Consider the following 20,002-nt stretch of genomic DNA (forward strand, 5'->3'; position numbering starts at 1 on the left):
TTGAAAAAATAAAACGTGGAATAAAAATGTACACATGCCACGTTATACGTTAGATATTTTCCAGCACGTTAAATTTAGCAAAGAAATAGTAATTGTTTATTAAATAATGCAAAAGCTTCTTTCAAATGCGCACTAGTACACAACATCAGCGTGCACGAGCTCACCCGCATGCGCGTTCCCGTGTATCATCTCCGCGTCAGTAAGCAAGGTGAGTGCTCAGTAGAGCGCAATCTTAGGATCAACTCAAACCTGTTCGCAACAGCTTGCAGCAACACAACACTGAATTAAAAGCCCTAAATACACATTTAGAAGCGTTTTAACTCTGTCTTAAAGTTGCTGCGCGTTTCTTCGACCTTAATGCTGAATATGTTTCAAACAGAGATCAGTGTGTGGTTAAAAAGTGCTCATTAAATCTTACTGATCCATCTGAAACTACGAACAACTGGAGCTCACCTTAAACTACAGACATACAAGTAAGTACCGTTCATTTAATGATTATACTAATCTTTTATTAACAACATATTTACTGTATTGTTTATGCATTGTTTATTCATATGAAATATAGTGTGACGAAAACTGCACTCATTTTAGTCAGAGCATTTGAAGCTTCCTGACTGGCGGAAATTTTGCAACTGAACATAGTTTTAATTATTGTCATTATTTTAAGTATTTTGAAAATGGGTTGGAAATATCCATTATACAGAATTACCGGTGCGTATCGAAATTTCTAGATTAATGTGACCACCGTTATTATATTGAACTCCGAGTTTTTAATTTGCGCAGGTGCGCGTTGAGTTTTGTCTTGAACCCGCCTCTAGTCTAATTTGTTTGGTTAGCGCTTACAGGTTTCTTGATCTGATTGGTTTAAAGAGAGTCTGTCAAACCTGTCGCATCTTATAAGTCAAGCTGAAGGTTAAGTTTATGGTATATATAAAGTAAATATGTTTGTTCAGAATAACTCGTTTAGTTTACTTCTAAGTGTACAACGTGCACTTTAACTGTTTTACAACTGGGTATATAGCTGTAAATTATGTGACCTCTGAGTGTATTATACACACTCTGTGTATTACAGTAGACCCTTGACTTACGAATTTAATTGGTTCCAAAGGGCTGTTCTTAAGTCAAAATGTTCATTAGATAAACCTATTTTTCCTATAAGAAATAATGTAGATAGAATTAATCCGTGCCAGACCTCCCAAACCACCTCCTTACCTAACCTTTCTAATGTCTTAATGTCTTTTTTTGTTATAAATACAAGTATATTGTCCCTTAATCTTAAATTATAGAATAGATAATACTGTAATAAACAATAATAAACAACAATACACAGTAGTACTGTACATAAAAAACACATTTCAGTACAGTACGTGTGCTGTACCATACACCATAATAAATTTCCTTCTTTTTATATAAAATGTATCTACCAGAAACAACAATAACTCTCATATTTCTCTATTATTTCCTTCTTTATTTCAATAGTGTTGTATTTTGTAGGTGCAATTGCACGAAAGAAAGAATACTTTACTGAGCCGAATTCCCTCTTATCTCTCACTAACTGTCCCCTCTGTCTGATACACAGTGACAGCTACTGGCAGGAGTAATTATACAACAACAAAGTGATTTTTTCATTTTCTCACCACTGCGCTTTCTCTGCACATTCTTTGGGGACATTTTAATACTGAATTTTACAAAATATAATATAAAGAAAACACCGGAAAAGCACTGTACTCTGTCCGAATGTTCGCTCATTGTATAGTCAGAGAGTCAACTTGTTCGTGACGTCACGTGTTTCGCGAATTTCTGTTCCTAATCCGAAATTTGTTTGTACGTTAAGTTGAAAAAGATCGTTTGGAACCCGAAATGTTCGTATGGTAAACCGTTCTTAACTCAAGGGTCTACTGTATATACTTTACCTGATTCACAACTGGGTGTGTATAATTGTTCACTTTGCCAGCTGCACCACTGTTCTGTTTAAATCTAAAAACTGACCATTAAAAACAATGGTGCAAAAGTTTTGCCTGGATTGCCTTGCTTTAACAACAGATACAAAAGGCATGTCTAAAGATTAAGCCTAAGGCAGAAAAAACAGCCCACAGCATTTGCCTCTATGTGTATATTTATTTATATTGTGACAGTAAAAAGTGGCTTTGTTACATTTTGATCTATCTATCTAGCAGGCTTTTGTTAAAAAAAGTGTTGGACATGGATGTGTCCTACGTCAGGTATTGAAAGGCGTTTGACCTTTGTTGTTGATGGCAGTCTGATTTAGTGATATGGACTGTCACAAATCAGAGGCATTTTCTCTGAAATACCCTTCACTCTAAATGCACTGAAACTACCCTTGGAAAAAAAAAAGTCAATATTTTTGAAGTCATAAATAATTAACAGAGCCGTGTGAATCAATTCCAGGTCTAGAAATTCTTGTTCCCAGTGTGTCTGCCCTTGGGGGTGAGAGCTTTCAGTGTGTCACCAAACACATGCGCAGTCATACACATGGGCAGGGCATATCCTCAAAGCCTGTACAAACATATAATGGTTTAAGCTGTTGATATAATTGCTGAGTTTAAGTTTGTCATTAGTTTCGACTCTCCCTCTTCTTGGGCGTGTGTAGTTATTGCTGCTTCAAAAGCTCATTTGTTTGTTCCTTCTCTGTTCTTTCTGTGAGTTTTTGTTTTTTGCTTGTGGCTGATCTTTTCTCTCATTTCCTGATAACAGGTGAAATTAGCGATGGAATTCTTCATTCTGAGATCCTTCCGGGCCCTTGTTTTTCCTTTGTTTGTTGCTATTTCATCTCTACCTGGCACGACAGGAGCACCACGGGGTTGCGACACTGAATTGAACTCAATCTACTATTACCTATGTGACCTTGATTCGGCCTGGGGCATCGTGGTGGAAGCCCTCGCAGTTGCTGGAGTGTTGACGAGCTTCATACTACTTGTGGTTCTCCTCGCCAGCCTGCCATTCATGCCGGATAAAAGGAGGCGCAGGTCATTGCCGCTCGACATTATCTTCGTCTTGGCCACACTGGGACTCTTTGGCTTGACGTTTGCCTTCATCGTACGACCGAACTTTGCCACATGCTCCTCACGACGCTTCCTGTTTGGTGTTCTTTTTGCAGCCTGCTTTTCTTGCTTGCTAATGAAGGCGGTAAAATTGAATTGTCTGAGTAGGCGCAACACAGCACCCCGAGCCTGGACACTATGCCTCGGAGCCCTGGCATTTTGGTCGGTGGAGGTTATCATTAATATAGAATGGATGATCATCACAATGGTTCGCTACCCCATTAATGATACTGGTATGCTGATGCCATGCAACATTGCAAACATGGATTTTGCCATGGCTCTCATCTATGTCATGGTTCTGATGGCAGCTGTGTTAATGGCATCTATAACAGTTCTAGGGGGCAAACACAGGCGCTGGTACAAGGATGGTCTTTTCATTCTGTTCACTACACTGTTGTCCATAGGCATTTGGGTGGCCTGGATTGTCATGTACAACTACGGCAATGCCAAGCATGGCCGGCCCATCACATGGGATGACCCTACGCTGGCCATTACACTAGTGGCCAATGCCTGGGTCTTCCTGCTGTTCTACATGGTGCCTGAGATATGCCATCTGAGTGATGATGGCGATGAAGGGTCAGGCCTAATCCAGGACATCTATGCTAACCACGGGGTGGGCTACGAGACTGTCCTGAAAGAGCAGAGACCACAGAATATTGCAATGGATAATAAAGCCTTCTCTATGGATGAACCCAATACAGGTACATAAATCTTTTCTATTTGTGTTATGATTGCTCTGTGCTTTGCATGTGGTTTATAAGCTGCTTTCCATCAGTTACATTCCTCAGTTACATTTCTTGCATTTCTTTAGTGGAGCAAACATGGTGTTATAATAATATTCATTACCAGTGAAATGTAAAAAGAAAAACCAATTTAAAATTTTATGAACACATTTAATTCTTAACAGATAATCTGACATAATAATTTAAGTGGTAAAATAATTGTGACACCTTATAAAAATGTACACTTAGCAAATGATAAAAGGCCAAATGCTGTATTCTTGTGTAAATGCCGCTGGAGCTGCTTGTTTGTTTACATTTGAACTTGTTTTCATTGTTGGAATCCTTGACATGTGATAGGTGTGGTTTTATATTGTTGGAAAGCATAAAGAGGGAAAAAATCTCTACTTCAATTCTTCCAACCTACCTCACGTTTCAATAAATAAATACAACAGAATGTAATATTTTTCCTTAAGAAATCAAACAACATTCAAAACCAGGAGAAAAAAATTAAGGACTTTTCGACTTACTTTTCAACAGTGTGTAGGACTGTTTTCAAAATGGAGAGCCTCCAATGCAGTTCCCAGTTTTTCTAGGTGTGAGTTTCAAGTCAAATTTAAGTAAACTTTAGACTATTTAATGCTCAGAGAGATAGAGAATAACCCTACATCACAAGACCTGCAGGCCTCTGTAAGCACATTAGGTGTTCATGTTCATAATAGAACAAGTAAAAAAAAAAAAAAAAAAGTATGGCTTCCATAAAAGGGTGAATAGGAAAAACCCTTATCTCCATAAATATTACGGCAGCACAACTTTGTAAAATTGCATCTGACAAAAAGAAACATTCTTAAAAATGATGACCAAGGTAGAGCTGTTTGGACATCATTTTCAGTGCCATATTTGGCATCAAGCAATCATGGGGCTGGAAGGGTGATGATTTGGGTTTATTTGGCAGCCATAGTTTTTTCTAAATGTGGGTTTAGTTTTTTAGTGAGGATTATGCAGTTATTATTTAGGACCTGGTAATAAAACACAATTGTTTGAGGGTCTACATTTTTCCCCATGACTGTATTTCACTAATTAAAATGAACCAAAGTTCTTCAGGCAAATCTGTATATTACTAATGAAACACATCAGTTTGTTTATTTTTTTATTTTTAATATGAGTATATAAGAGTCAAACCTGAGCTAAGCAGCAGAGCAATAGCACTGTGGATCTCAAGTTCCGTTTTGGTGCAATTAAAATATTTACTGTTTAAAGAGGCACAGTGACATTAAAGTATTTATGTCATCAGCCATCTGCTAGCTATGTACATGTGCAGTATAAATTACCGTGTATGGTAGTTTTAGAAAACATGGCTACACGTTTTACTACATTTACATTTTAGGCATTTAGCAGATGCTTTTATCCAAAGCGACTTACAACTATGACTGAACATGATTTGGAGCAATTGATGGTTAAGGGCCTTGCTTAGGGCAACTCGGTGGCAACTTGGAGGTGGTGGGGCTTAATCCGGCAACCTTCTGATTACTAGTCCAGTACCTTAACCACTGAGCTACCACTGCCCTACCACTACTACACTGTTTTGTAACAGGTGTTACAATGTATCACCAACTACAGTTACCAGACTATATTGCATTGCTATTTTTATACTTTAAAATTTCTATTACAATTAGTTTTTTTTCCTAAATCATTTATAAATGCATCAGATGATTAAACTTTAATCTGTTATATTCCAAAGTTAGTAAAGAAAACATAGCAGTACATTTGAGGGCTTGTTTAGCTAGAAAACTGGTAAAACCCAGCACTAATATTTTCTCTTTTTTTCAGTCATGTCTAGCTGGCTTGATACCTTGTTATTTTATTCTGCAGTTGTTCATAAAATTGTCTAGAACAACCTTGTGTAGTAAAGCACTAAACATTTATGCTATTCATGCTCCACTACTGCAGACATTAGTATGCGTTATTAGGTAAAGAAAAGGGCTAGCAGATGAGCTAGTTTATTGGTAATGCTAGTGCAAGACGTGGTGGGGGACATAGGCTTTACAGCTCCATCTTGGTAAGGGTTACAGGGGTCAGAAGCTATTTCTGGAAATACTGTTCACAAGGCAGGTATACACCCAGGACAAGGTGCATTATGGAGTAGCCAGAACTCCTCAGAACTGAGGAAGCATGCCAAACCCTAGACAGTTAGTAAATCAGTATTGGATTTATTATAGAAATAAGAATTGGGGCATTGTTAGTCTGATCCTTGCTTTGTAAGCAACTTCAATGTATTCATACAACTTTAGGACCTGCTGTCTTTTACTCAGGGTCACAGTAGGTCTTGAGCACATTCAGAAATAATCCATAGACAGGGCCTCAGTATATAGCAGGGCTCCACACACCTACTTACAACTAGGGGCCGATCCACCTCCTGTGTGTGTGTTATGGTGGAAGGCAATTGGAGAACCGAGATAAAACTCACATGGATATGAAAAAAAGAGATATGGAGGCAAAGAGGCATGATTAAAACCCAGGCTTCAAAAACCCTGGTGCTGTGTGGAACCTTCATTACCAAATGTAAGATTTAGCCCATCAATGTTTGACATGATTTATGAGACATGTTTAACTGCAATAAATCTGTCATAGTGTTCTGCAGCGTAAATGAATGATAAAGCTAATGAGGCTTGACCATGTGTTTAACAGTTATTATTTACGTTAATAATCAACATTTTAAATATATACATTGTTTAAAAATAGTATCTGTGGGGTTTTTTCTATAATAAAAATTAACATTTTGCCATTACAATAAATAAATAGCACCCAGGTGGTGCAGCGGGATATTCCGCTAGCACACCAGTGCCGAGATTCTGAACTCTTCGGTTCAAAACTCAGTATTGCCACCAGTCAGCTGTCCGCCATCTAGCGGGCATAATTGGCAGTGCTAGGGCAGGATGACCGGACTATGTGGGTGGGGTCTTCAAAACGCTGTTTAAGGACCCTGATTGGCAGATAGAGAGGCGCCTGTGCAGAGTGCATGGGTGAAAAAGGGTTCCGCAAAGGGCTGCGCGTGGGTCGGAGGAGGCATGAGCAGCAATATACCCACCTTGACTGCAATCAGGGATCCCCCAGGAACAGAAGACAAATTGACTACACTAAATTGGGAGAAAATGTGTAAATAAAATAAGAAAAATAAATAAAATAAAGAAATAAATGCACATAATATGCAGCTTATCATTCAATTCAATTTCTTCTTATATATAAAAACATTTTCTATCAAAAATACATTTCAGACATTTTGATTTTCAAATCCCAAAAGTGGGAGTTAACGTGACTATATAAGCAATATAATCAATCTATTAAAAATGATAATTTGGCCATAATGTTCAATTTGTTTGGCACAAGTTTGTTTGATTCGTAACACCATGTCACCTGCTATGGCTATTATCATGGCTGATGGGGGTAAAATAAAAATAAAAAATCTGTACAAATTCATCCATAAAATCAATACAATCTCTAAACAGTGAAATGTAATCACTGTTAAACAAATATTGGGGTAGTAGTACCAATCAAGTTCGAAAGATTAGTAGTAGGCTAGCTTGAAGAGGTGAGTTTTAAGTTGGGATTTAAAAGTAGAGAAACAATCGGTAGTACGGATATTGATTGGGAGGGTGTTCCAGAAAGAAGGGGCAGAGTGGCTAAAAGCCCTCGCTCCCATAGTCAACAGGCGGACAGAAGGAAGAGAAAGCTGGAAGGCTGAGGAAGACCGAAGAGTGCGGGTGGTGTAGAGATGTAAGAGGGTGCTAGACCATGTAGAGCTTTGAATGTGAATATACTAATGTACACTACCCCACTACCGCTGAGATCTGGGGATCCGGGTTCGAATCTCAGCAGCGCTATCGGCCAGTCAGATGTCTGCATGAACATGATTGGCTAATGTCCAGAGAGGTCGAAACATCCTAGCCATTGTTAGGTGCACTTGTCAGTGTGTTCTCAGTGTAGATATCAAGCCCCCAAAAATAAGAGGGCTCCATCAGGAAAGGCATTTGCCGTAAAAACCATGCCAAGTATGGTATGTATACCAGATCTACTGTGGCAACCCCTAAATTACTGAACAATTATAGCTGCCCAGAAGTCATTTTATTTATGTTTTACCCACTTGCATAACTTTACTTTCAGTCCATATAAATTGTATATGTAGTTTTAAGTTGTGTATGTATCAATCTCTCAGATTCTATACTCAGCATTTCTATATTTTTACATATTAATAATAATAACAATTATAATAATTATTATTATTGCTAATGTACTGTATATTTCATTTTAAGGAAAAAAAGCCAGAAAGATTAATACAACAGAAATTTGAATTGTGTAACTTTTTTCAGTTGTAGGCTATTATCAATATCTGACTAACATCATCTAACATGATTGCTCATTAATGCTTAATAGTGCTGCACAGTTCCAGGAACCTAAGTGTGATCCACTTTTTTAGTAACTGTAAGGAAATTATAATTAATGTTTCCTCATCAGATTCTTCCTTTTTATTCTTCTTTCTCACAAGACTGTGACAGTAAATTGATAAGCAGTAAGTAAGCAGACTGTATGCAAATAAGCTATGCAAATGCCCAGAGGCATGATAGTGACGTGGGCACAACAGTGAGTGCCCTGTATGCGACCGATCCATATTGTAGCATAGAAGATATCAGCCAAATGGAAAATGTCAAATCCACTAATATACCCATATAGCAGTTTGATTTAGTATTGGTACCGACCCAGTATCAGAGTGGGTTAACACTACACTGTCCTGGTCCCGTCCCTGTATTTAAAGTCCATTTTTACTTGCGCGTACATCAGCTCCATCCTTTATATTTAGAGTTTGTATTTTTGTATTTATTGCATTGTGTGCATCCTGAAGGAACGTTGTTTTATTTCACCGTGTACTTTTATATAGCTGAAATAACAATAAAGCCACTTAAACCTGAGTGCTGCATACTGAGGTATGAAAATCTTTATCAGAATATCCAGACAGTAGGACTTTTAGGGAACATAAGGTACTAGAGCCAAACATGCAGAAAATTCTGAGCGATTCTGCAAATAGTGCTGCTTAGTCTACTGAATTTAATCCGCTGACGTTTGTAGTCATGTTTCAGGCTACACAGTATTCTGCTGATGCACTGCCTCTCTCTTTTTTTCCCTCACCTCTTTTCTCTATTATTCTCTCTTTCATGTTCTGTCTTTCCATCTGTCTGTCTATTTATTTATTTAACCCATAGTGAATAGTTGTGGTTGCAAAAGAAGAACAGTAAAGCTCACGATCATTGAGTAATGTTCCCATGCTTTTTTTTACTGTTTGTTAAGCCTATTGTCATGTTAATGCAACATGGGCAGGTTTAAAAAAGTCATTTGCTGTTTCATTCCGTCTCTGTTCTTACTGGTAAATGCAGGACGTAGGAGTATAAATCTCAAAGTTAAATGACTGTGCCTCATTACTCAGAGGACACATTAAGTGCACACCAAAGCACTCACATGAGTCAATCCTTTTCAGTATGCAGGTTCCGATTTGGCTGTTGACACGTTTTTCCAAAGAATGAGGTGTGGCAATGAAGTCATGCCAGTCAGATGATATTTAACAGAATGTTCTACCTGTCATACTCTTTTTTTTTTATAATAGAATTGTGCCTAGATATGCTCTGGTTACTTTTAAGAGATCTGTTTCTGTTTAGTGTCATGCTTGAGTAAAGCTTGTGCAGTAAATCAACAACTTGATCATGTAACATTAAATCTATGGCTAAACAACATAAAATCATTCAAATCAGTGATTAAACTAACAATACAGTTTTATGATGGTGTAGCTGGCAGTGGAATTTGCCACACATGCCAAGGTCCTGGGAATCTTGGTTCAAACTTTGCCCTCATCACTGTCTGGGGTTACAAGTTGGCCGACTAGCTTAGAAAGTGTTGTTTAAAAATTAGACGGGCACTCGGGTGGCACAGCAGGCCAGTGCGCTAGCCCATGGCTGCTGAGATTAGAATGTCAGCTGGGCTGTCGACCAACCTGGCGGCCACACACATGCACAATTGGCTGAGCCAGTTGAAAATTCATCGCTGCAATGCAAGTGTGGTTGATCTCTGCCGTCTGATCAAGGCACCTGCATTAGGAACGGATGTTCTGGAGAGCTTGGCTTGTCTCTCCGAATGCGATGTCTATGACTAGTGTGGGCATGTGAAAAGATGCGACTGGCGACTATGCCCATAATGCTCTAAGACTTCATTGGTCAGGTTGTGTTAGCGGCCCGGTTCCAGTGGGAGGGAATTGGAGATGACTAGATTGGAAGCCAATTGGAGGGAGTGGCAGGGTGGAAAGAATTAAATCTTACAATTATTTTCATTCGTCCTTAGTAACTACTTAATCTAGATCAGGGTTGTGGTGAGTCTGGATCAACCCAAAAACACTATGCATGAAACAGGAGTAAACCACAGGGTATTACACATTGACATTAGTCACACTTTTACAGGTAGATTGGCCAATTTTAGGTAGGACTAACTTACACCAGCATTGGGTGAACATTCCAAACTATTTAGTAACTAAAGGTGGGGCTTAAACCCACTTACCAAGAACCCTTGTGCCATAACCTGCTTTGGAATTTTATATGACTAACATTTTTGGTCACACTACTGATATAACTACTGAATGTTGAACCAGTTAAGCATTTTCCCAAAAACACAGAATTAAGACGAGCACAGCCTGTCTCTTCCTTCCATAATTCCTAAATTCAACACGTAATTCCAGCTACCATAGAAGGGTTTCAGCACTGTCGCCTCACAGCAAGAAGGTCCTGGGTTTGTTCTGTGTGGAGTTTGCATGTTCTTCCTGTGTCTGCATGGGTTTCCTCCGGGTGCTCCGGTTTCCTCCCACGGTCCAAAGACATGCAGTCAGGTTAATTGGAGATACGAAATTGTCCATGACTGCGTTTGACATTAAACTTGTGAACTGATGAATCCTGTGTTATGAATAACTGCCGTTTGTGTTATGAATGTAAACAAAGTGTGTAAAACAGGACGTTAAAATCCAAATACATAAATAAATATAAGGGTTTTGCTTTGCCTTTGGTCAGCGTATAAGCAGTTCTGACCGTTTTGGTCTGTCATTTTGCATCAAATTCCACAGTTTCGCTTTACTGCTATTTCTTAATGTGATTATAAATGTGAACAAGACAAGCTTTTGTTTTTCTGGCTTTGTAGGCATCAGGTATCTTCATTTTCAGATCCTAAGTCAGCTAGTTATTGAAACCCTTAGTTGTGAAATGTTTGTAATAGGTATGAAGAGTAAGAATTTATTATGCTCTAAAACTGGCACCAGCTGACAATTTTAATGACAATTCATAACCTGCCTAACAAGTCCTAATGTGTTAATTGAACCTTACTAGGTGATTAGGTTAAAGGTCTTTTAAAGCTAAAAGAATGTAAAAATGCCACTTCTTCTATTTTTACCTGTTAACATTTAAAGAAAAATATTTGTTGAAATCATTTGCAGCAAAAATTCATTTGTTCTCAGGTGCCCAAACTTGCACTCAATTCTAACCTAGATTATATTAAATAAGGCAAACGTGTATAGTCCCCTACATTAAAAATAGGGAATACTGTTACCTTATTGGCCGCTCAGGTGGCGCAGCGGTAAAAACATGCTGGAACCAGAGCTGGGATCTCGAATACATCGTATCGAATGTCAGCTCTGCCTGCTGGCTAAGGCTGAGCGGCCACACGAACAACAAATGGCCTGTTGTTCAGATATGAGCGGGACTAGGCCAGATGGGGTCTCTCTCTCAAAACTGGTGCAATTACGACCTCTGCTGGCTGATTAATGGTGCCTGCACAGAGATGAGAAAAGAGTGCTCTCAGGGTGTGTCTCTCCGTACACAACGCTGAGCTGCACTGCACTCGTCAAAGTGTAGGTGATAAGATGCATACGGCATGCTGCCCACGTGTCGGAGGGGGCTTGGGTTAGCTTCGTTCTCCTAAATCAGAGCAGGGATAGGCATTGGTGGAGAGGAAGCATGACGAAATCGGGCAATTGGACGTGCTAAAAAGGGGAGAAAATGCATAAAGAAAGTATATATAAAAAACAGGGAATACAACAATAGTTTTACCACTTACATTGCTGCTTTAAGTCGGTGGAGGGCGGCACTTTGGCACAGTGGGTAGCACTGTCGCCTCACAGCAAGAAGGTCCTGGGTTTGATTTCCAGGTGGAGCGGTCTGGGTTTCTTTCTGTGTGAAGTTTACATGGTTTTCCTCAGGGAACTCCTGTTTCCATCCACAGTCCAAAGACATGCAAATGAGGTGAATTGGAGATACAAATTTGTCCATGAACTAATGAATCTTGTCTAACGAGTAACTATCGTTTCTGTCATGAATGTAACCAAAGTGTAACATAACATTAAAATCCTAATTAATAAATATATGTTCATTTGAATCCACTTATAAAATGAAATTTTAAACATGAAACATTAATTAATTGAGTTAAAAATGGGCGACATGTTGGTGCAGTGAGTAGCGGTGTTAACTCACAGCAACAAGGGCCTGGGTTAGATTTCCTGGCCAGGCAACCAGGGTTCTTTCCGTGTGGAGTTTGGATGTTCTCCCCTTGTCTGTGAGGGTTTCCTCCCACAAGTCCAAGGAGCTTGCTAAAATTTGCCCTATCTGTGTAGAGCCTGTGATGAACTGGCGACCTGTCCAGGGTGTTTTCTGCATTTTGCCCAATAAATTGGGTTAGATCACAGCGGTCTGTTAGGCTAGTCAAGCACTGCTGAGATCCGAGTTTGAGTCTCAGCTGTGCTACCGGCTGACTGGGTGTCTACACAGACATGTTTTCAGATGGAATCAGACCTTCCATGATTCTGATCAGTATTTTAAAAAAAACCCCAAAACATTTATTCAATCAACTGCTTTGTTTTTGTTTCACGTTTTGGATTATGCTGATATAATGACATGATTTCTTTTCATACAATGAGACGTTTGTGTCTGTTTTCAAACTTCTGTTACATTATGGCTTAATTTTTGTGTTTATTTTTTTATAGGTCATACACTTGTATCTCCGTACAGTGGCTACAACGGGCAGGTCCGCAGCTCTGTGTACCAGCCCACAGAGCTCGCTCTCATCACTAAAGGAACAGGAAATGTGAGTGTGTTTTTAACTATTCACAATTTGCATATGCAGAGACATGCAAACCCGAGGTTATTTCAGCTATGTACTTACACCCTAACAATGGAAATATGAAAAATACATGAACATCTTGTTTTATTTAGGAAATCATGCAGGTGTCAGATCAGAAGTTAGTAGTTCTGTTTTTCACACAAGTGCTTCTTCTTTTTTTATACGCATGAATTCAGACATCGATGGACTTGCAATACGATACTTCGATTCCACGAGCCTCCCTCGGCATTCCACATGCACAGAGTCCCAGTACAATCGCCACATCGTCTGTACAGTCAGACAACGGACCGAAACACACTTCCAATGTATGCAGCCATTCAGTCATACCTTCTTTTTTATCTTTCCTTCCATAATTAGATTTTTCCTGGTCATTCACTTCCATCATCTGATCATTCTGTCTGGGTTCTTCTTTTCATCACTTCCCATTCCTGTGTGTCACACTTTTAGCTGCATTGTTTGTATGTTTGTTTATTAGGATTTTAACGTCATGTTTTACACTTTTGGTTACATTCATGACAGGAAACAGTAGTTTATCTTCACACAAGGTTCATCAGTTCACAAGGTTATATCGAACACAGTCATGGACAATTTAGTGTCTCCAATTTACCTCACTTGCATGTTTTTGGACTGTGGGAGGAAACCGGAGCTCCCGGAGTAAACCCACGCAGACACGGGGAGAACATGCAAACTCCACACAGAAAGGACCCAGACCGCCCCACCTGGGGATCGAACCCAGGACCTTCTTGCTGTGAGGTGACAATGCTACCCACTTAGCCACCGTGCCGCCCTTTAGCTGCATTGAGATGGCATGCTTAGTTAATGATAACTAATAAAACTACATACAACCATGGGGTTGGAATAACATTTACATTTACAGCCTTTATCAGATGCCTTTATCCAAAGTAAAGTTATGATCAAATGCATGACTACCTTACCCACCAGCTACCTTGTTAAATACAATAAAGCAGTAATAGATACTATTCACTGCTGGATTTACTGTTAGATGCAAATATACACTGATCAGCCATAACATTAAAACCACCTCCTTGTTTCTACACTCACTGTCCATTTTTTATCAGCTCCACTTACCATATAGAAGCACTTTGTAGATCTACAATTACTGACTGTAGTCCATCTGTTTCTCTGCATGCTTTGTTAGCTCCCTTTTAATGTTGTTCTTCAATGGTCAGGACTCCCCCAGGACCACTACAGAGTAGGTATCATTTGGGTGGTGGATCATTCTCCGCACTGCAGTGGTGTGTTAGTGTGTGTTGTGCTGGTAAGAGTGGATGAGACACAACAGTGTTGATGAAGTTTTTAAACACCTCACTGTCTCTGCTGGACTGAGATGAGTCCACCAACCAAAAATATCCAGCCAACAGTGCCCCGTGGGCAGCATCCTGTGACCACTGATGAAGGTCTAGAAGATGACCAACTCAAACAGCAGCAACAGATGAGCGATCGTCTCTGACTTTACATCTACAAGGTGGACCAACTAGGTAGGCGTGTCTAATAGAGTGGACAGTGAGTGGACACGGTATTTAAAAACTCCAGCAGCGCTGCTGTGTCTGATCCACTCATACCAGCACAACACACACTAACACACCACCACCGTGTCAGTGTCACTGCAGTGCTAAGAGTGATCCACCACCCAAATAATACCTGCTCTGTGGTGGTCCTGACCATTGAAGAACAGGGTGAAAGCAGGCTAAAACAGTATGTAGAGAAACAGATGGACTACAGTCAGTAATTGTAGAACTACAAAGTGCTTCTATATGGTGTAAGTGGAGCTAAGTGGCTAAGTGGAGCTGATAAAATGGACAGTGAGTGTAAATAGGTGGTTTTAATGTTAAGGCTGATGTTAAGTGTACATACACTATGTATACTTTCTTGACTGTGAACAGTGTCTTCAATTATTCAGCTGCATTCAAGGTAGATTTGTTGAATTTATTTAGAATATAACTATCCAGGCTGGTTTACTCTTAGCATAAGGCAACTTGTTTGGGGTCTCTTCTTGACTTTGTCATAAAAACCCAATTTTACATACAGCTTATTATGTTTGGCAAACTAGCCATGTTTATATGAACACAGAGTAACCTGTAATAATAATCTGGTTACAAGACCAGGAAGCTAAGTTCGCTAAGTTGTATTTTAATTTGATCCAGCAGATTTTCAAAAAACTTATTGTTATTATTTATTTCCAATTCCACAAGTTTATAGCACTCGGCTAGTTAGGTGTACTTGATTAACACATTATAGCAGGACACTAAAATGCAAAAATGATGCCCATTTACAATGCTTCACGTGCAGGATGACTGCTGCTCATTAGTCATTTGGCTCCTTTGACCTTTGTCACAGATCGTCATTGATATTTCAGCCTCTTTACCTATGCACAATGTTTGGATTTCTACTTAGGTTTTAAGGTGTATTTTTGAAATGTTGTAAGACTATGGGGCGGTACAGTGTCTCAGTGGGTAGCACTGTCGCCTCACAGCAAGAAGGTCCTGGGTTCGATTCCCAGGCGGGGTGGTCCGGGTCCTTTCTGTGCAGAGTTTGCATGTTCTCCCCGTGTCTGTGTGGGTTTCTTCCGGGAGCTCCGGTTTCCTCCCACAGTCCAAAAACATGCAATCAGGTTAATTGGAGACACTGAATTGCCCTATAGGTGAATGTGTGTGTGTATGTGTGTGTCTGCCCTGTGATGGACTGGCGCCCCATCCAGGGTGTTACTGTGTGCCTTGCGCCCATTGAAAAGCTGGGATAGTCTCCAGCACCCGTGACCCTAATGGATAAGCAGTTAAGAAAGAAAGTGAGTGAGTGAGTGTAAGTCTATGTTATGTGGAAGTAGTGACCTGAGTATGGTCATGCCCAGGTCTAAAACTTCAAGGCTAGCCACTTTCTTAAGTGCCTACAGGATCTTCATGACTCAAACTGCAAGCATCCCCATTTCGAAACCTTCCAGTTTCTTAGTACAATAGAACTTCTGTCTCATCTTGTCATTTTTCAGTGCTTGTTTTTCTGCTTGGTGTTTAGCCTGTGCTTTTTATAATATTCTGTATATTTGCTTACTTGCTTGCTCTCTCTCCTCTCTCTCTCTCTCTCTCTCTCTCTCTCTCTCTCTCAGCCTCATCATACTTCATTCCTTATAAACTGTGCTTTTTTAATTGTGCTTTGCATTTGGAGTGTTCTGTACCCTTTATTGTCTGTTGAAAAGCCTGTTTTGTTTAGCTGTGGAGTGTGCAGAAATGCACTGAGCAAGAACAAGTGGATCAGTTCAGCACAATCAAGTGTGCAGCACAATCCAATTTGATTTACAAGTTTAGTCATCTGGAAAAGGACAGCATGGTTTGCAACTTATGATCCAAATTAAACGGTTCTAAGCCTAAGGCCCATAGTTTTTTTCCACCCCTCACCCATTTCAATGTAGCCTGCATTTCTTAAAATAGGCCCAGGGTGGCATGTTGGCTTAGTGGGTAGCACTGTCGGCTCACAGCAAGAAGGTCCTGGGTTTGATTCCCAGGTGGAGCGGTCCGGGTCCTTTCTGTGTGGAGTTCATGTTCTCCCTGTGTATGTGTGGGTTTCCTCCCACAGTCCAAATACATGCAGTCAGGTCAATTGGAGATGCAAATTTGTCCATGACTGTGTTTGACATTAAAACCTTAAACTGATGAATCTTGTGTAACCAGTAACTACCTGTCCTGTCATGAATGTAACCAAAGTGTGCAAAACATGACGTTAAAATCCTAAGAAATAAATAAAATAGGCCCATTATTAACCTGTAATAAAAGAACACTCATGTACATGGGTTACAAATCATGCCTATGTGGCTCAGTTAATAAAAATGGGGGTCAGTTTAGACTTTTGAAGGAACTGTGTTAACTCTCATTATTTCTTTTTTTTTCTTTTTAGGGAAATGGCTTACACTGGAAAACACAGTGGTAATTCCAGCAGAGACCCCACCCCCCTTCTGGATGACTGAAATCTTTTTTCTCAATGTATTTCATCAAGTTTCCACCTTGACCATGACGCTTTTTTTTAGGCCAAAGAGACTTAAAGCTTCGTCTTGAAGTGACTTTTAAACAGACAGTGTATGGGTGATCAGCCCACAGTGACACTGAAATGGAAAATCAGCACTGGAGATCAGACATGATTTAACCGTATAGTTGAACAGTGAATGTGGACGATGTTCACGTATTACTTAATGGATGTGTCAGCTACAGTAATATTATGCTTATCTTTACAGAAAGAAGAAAGGATGGATAAAAGGCCTGTTGCTGGATTTCTATTATATTACTTGACTGCCTTATAAATATTTATGTAGAGTGAGAGTGCTGGTTTGCACACACTACTCTTAAGTTAACTAGCTCACGACATCACTTCTTTACAGTATCTTTCACTTGATTACCATATTGCCTATAGTGCCTATTTAAGTAATTCAATTCCTTTCATTTAGTTTATGTAATTCTTTCTTTTTACATTAAATGTGTTCAGTATTGCAACACATTCCTCACAATTACTTTCCCAATGTAATGTCTTGTACTATGTAATCATTTCACCAATGAACTGGACTGACAAATTATATATGTATATACACAATAAAAATATTTCAATTTATTTACTATTAGGTTTTTTCTTTGGTGCAAAAAGAGGAGATAGAGCTAGTTTTGGGTTAACACTTTGATGCTGTTAGGTGATGTGAAGATAAGATTAAAACAGGGAAATATCAGTCAGAAAACCTGCAACATTAACATAGATAAACTTCACCAGCTATCATACAGCATGGGTTTTTATTTAGCCCCTTGATTTGTTTTTGGGTTTTTTTAGCCTTGTCAGAATTATACGAATGGAAACACTGAGTTTAAGTGTTTTGTTGGACCTTGGTCAGTGCACCAATCAATCTCACTCACACCTAGGAACAAGTCATAAAAGCCAATCCATCTTTTGTGTGCTTTTGGAAGTTAAAAAACACAATAAACTGAAAAATATCCATTATTATTATATTATATTATATTATCCATAACATGCCAAATCCCTCAAAGACCCTGGTACTGTGCAGCACAACAATGTTCTGAAGTATTCCTCAGTGTTAATTGTAGCTGCAGCTGTATGGTATTTTATATACTATCTTTGTGGATCTGTTTAATATCATTGTATAGATTAACAAGTTAGCTGTTCAAAACTGCACCTGGGCGAGAGTAAGTGGATTGGAGTGTGGAACTCTGATAGACTGGCACCCTTATCAGGGTGTTTTTATGTCTGTTGCTGGGTGGTGCTTGGTGCACTGTGATGCTACACAAAATCAAGCAGCTATTAAAGATAAAAGAGAAATAAATGCATTTGAATATTCATTATGTCAAATTTGTAATTCATTTTATAGTGCCACCAAACAAGCAAGTATTTTAATTTGCAGTGCATGAAGAATGGGAAGTGAAAAAAATTTCCACAGTTTTTTAAACAACTGACATCACTTTTACATAGTCACCTTCTGATCCCAGCATCGTACCAACTTTTTAATGCCATCAGCAAAAAACGGTTTTTGGTTGAGCATAGCCACTGAGTCATCGCTGCTTTCACATCATCACATGAAAATCTTCCCCTTAAAGCTTCTTTGAGTGTCCAAAAAGGTGGAAATCAGATGGCGCTAAATGCAGACTATAAGCTCTCTCTCAGTCTCTTAGACACGACCAATTATTACTCCTCCGACCCTCGCCGTTTCCAACCAAAATATAAGTGTGGAAACTTTTTAAAGATCCCTTGTATTATGACCAAAAAAAGTTATTAGCAGGCCTTAATCTCTAATTAGAATGTGCATTTTATTATTTTATCTACAGGGTGTCCCTAAAGTCTGGATACATAGGAAATATCACTAACTACTGTATATGTTTACTAAAATACACACACATACTTTAGACTTATACTTTAGACTTTCTGGACATACTTTATGTCCAGACTTTAGAGACACCCTGTATATATTCTTTAAGTTATATCACTTCATTAGCGTGTTTTTAAACTGTGAAACATGGGCATTGACTGTAACTTGCACAGTGCCCTACCTACTGCTAAGCTAACTTTACAGTCCAACACAGACACCCTGTTCTATTATTTCTGGATGTCTATATTATAATGCATATATGTCTCTGAATAGTCTGAATAGTCTCTGTATTACCAATGCTTGTTTTTACCTGACAGGAAAGGACAGACAAGTATGTTGTCTTTTTGACCTCTTCCTTTTGTCATAAATATGTCGTTTTAATTCATCACAGAAGGTGTGTTAGATAAAGATGCAAAATATGAGGAAAACAAAAATGAAGCTTTATACACCGATCAGCCATAACATTAAAACCACCTCCTTGTTTCTACACTCACTGTCCATTTTATCAGCTCCACTTACCATATAGAAGCACTTTGTAGTTCTACTGACTACAGTAATTACTGACTGTAGTCCATCTGTTTCTCTACATACTTTTTAAGCCTGCTTTCACCCTGTTCTTTAATGGTCAGGACCCCCACAGGACCACCTCAGAGCAGGTATTATTTGGGTGGTGGATCATTCTCAGCACTGCAGTGACAATGACGTGGTGGTGTGTTAGTGTGTGTTGTGCTGGTATGAGTGAATCAGACACAGCAGCGCTGCTGAAGTTTTTAAACACCTCACTGTCACTGCTTGACTGAGAATAGTCCACCAACCAAAAATATCCAGCCAACAGCACCCTGTGGGCAGCATGCTGTGACCATGAAGGTCTAGAAGATGACCAACTCAAACAGCAGCAATAGATGAGCGATCGTCTCTGACTTTACATCTACAAGGTGGACCAACTAAGTAGGAGTGTCAAATAGATTGGACAGTGAGTGGACACGGTATTTAAAAACTCCAGCAACGCTGCTGTGTCTGATCCACTCATACCAGCACAACACACTAACACACCACCACCATGTCATTGTCACTGCAGTGCTGAGAATCATCCTCCACCTAAATAATACCTACTCTGTGGTGGTCCTGTGGGGGTCCTGACCATTGAAGAACAGCAT

General features: G+C 39.3%; 1 protein-coding gene across 1 annotated transcript; it reads left to right on the forward strand.

The window, feature by feature from the left end:
- Positions 1-240: 240 nt before the first annotated feature.
- gprc5c (G protein-coupled receptor, class C, group 5, member C) lies at positions 241-17,587 on the forward strand. The gene is made up of 5 exons (XM_063002875.1): positions 241-473; positions 2,716-3,763; positions 12,840-12,940; positions 13,153-13,281; positions 16,883-17,587. Exons 2-5 carry the CDS (start codon positions 2,728-2,730, stop codon positions 16,913-16,915), a joined length of 1,299 nt encoding a protein of 432 aa, XP_062858945.1. The 5' UTR covers positions 241-473; positions 2,716-2,727; the 3' UTR covers positions 16,916-17,587.
- Positions 17,588-20,002: the final 2,415 nt, after the last annotated feature.

Source organism: Trichomycterus rosablanca, chromosome 10, assembly GCF_030014385.1.
Source record: "Trichomycterus rosablanca isolate fTriRos1 chromosome 10, fTriRos1.hap1, whole genome shotgun sequence".
In the NCBI taxonomy this organism is placed as follows: Eukaryota; Metazoa; Chordata; class Actinopteri; order Siluriformes; family Trichomycteridae; genus Trichomycterus; species Trichomycterus rosablanca.

Bases quoted from the DNA above. Each gene is read 5' to 3' on its own strand.
- gprc5c (XM_063002875.1), top strand. From the start codon at position 2,728: ATGGAATTCTTCATTCTGAGATCCTTCCGGGCCCTTGTTTTTCCTTTG. The intron at 12,941-13,152 runs GTGAGTGTGTTT...GCATGAATTCAG, and splicing joins TCACTAAAGGAACAGGAAAT to ACATCGATGGACTTGCAATA. The intron at 13,282-16,882 runs GTATGCAGCCAT...TTTTCTTTTTAG, and splicing joins GACCGAAACACACTTCCAAT to GGAAATGGCTTACACTGGAA.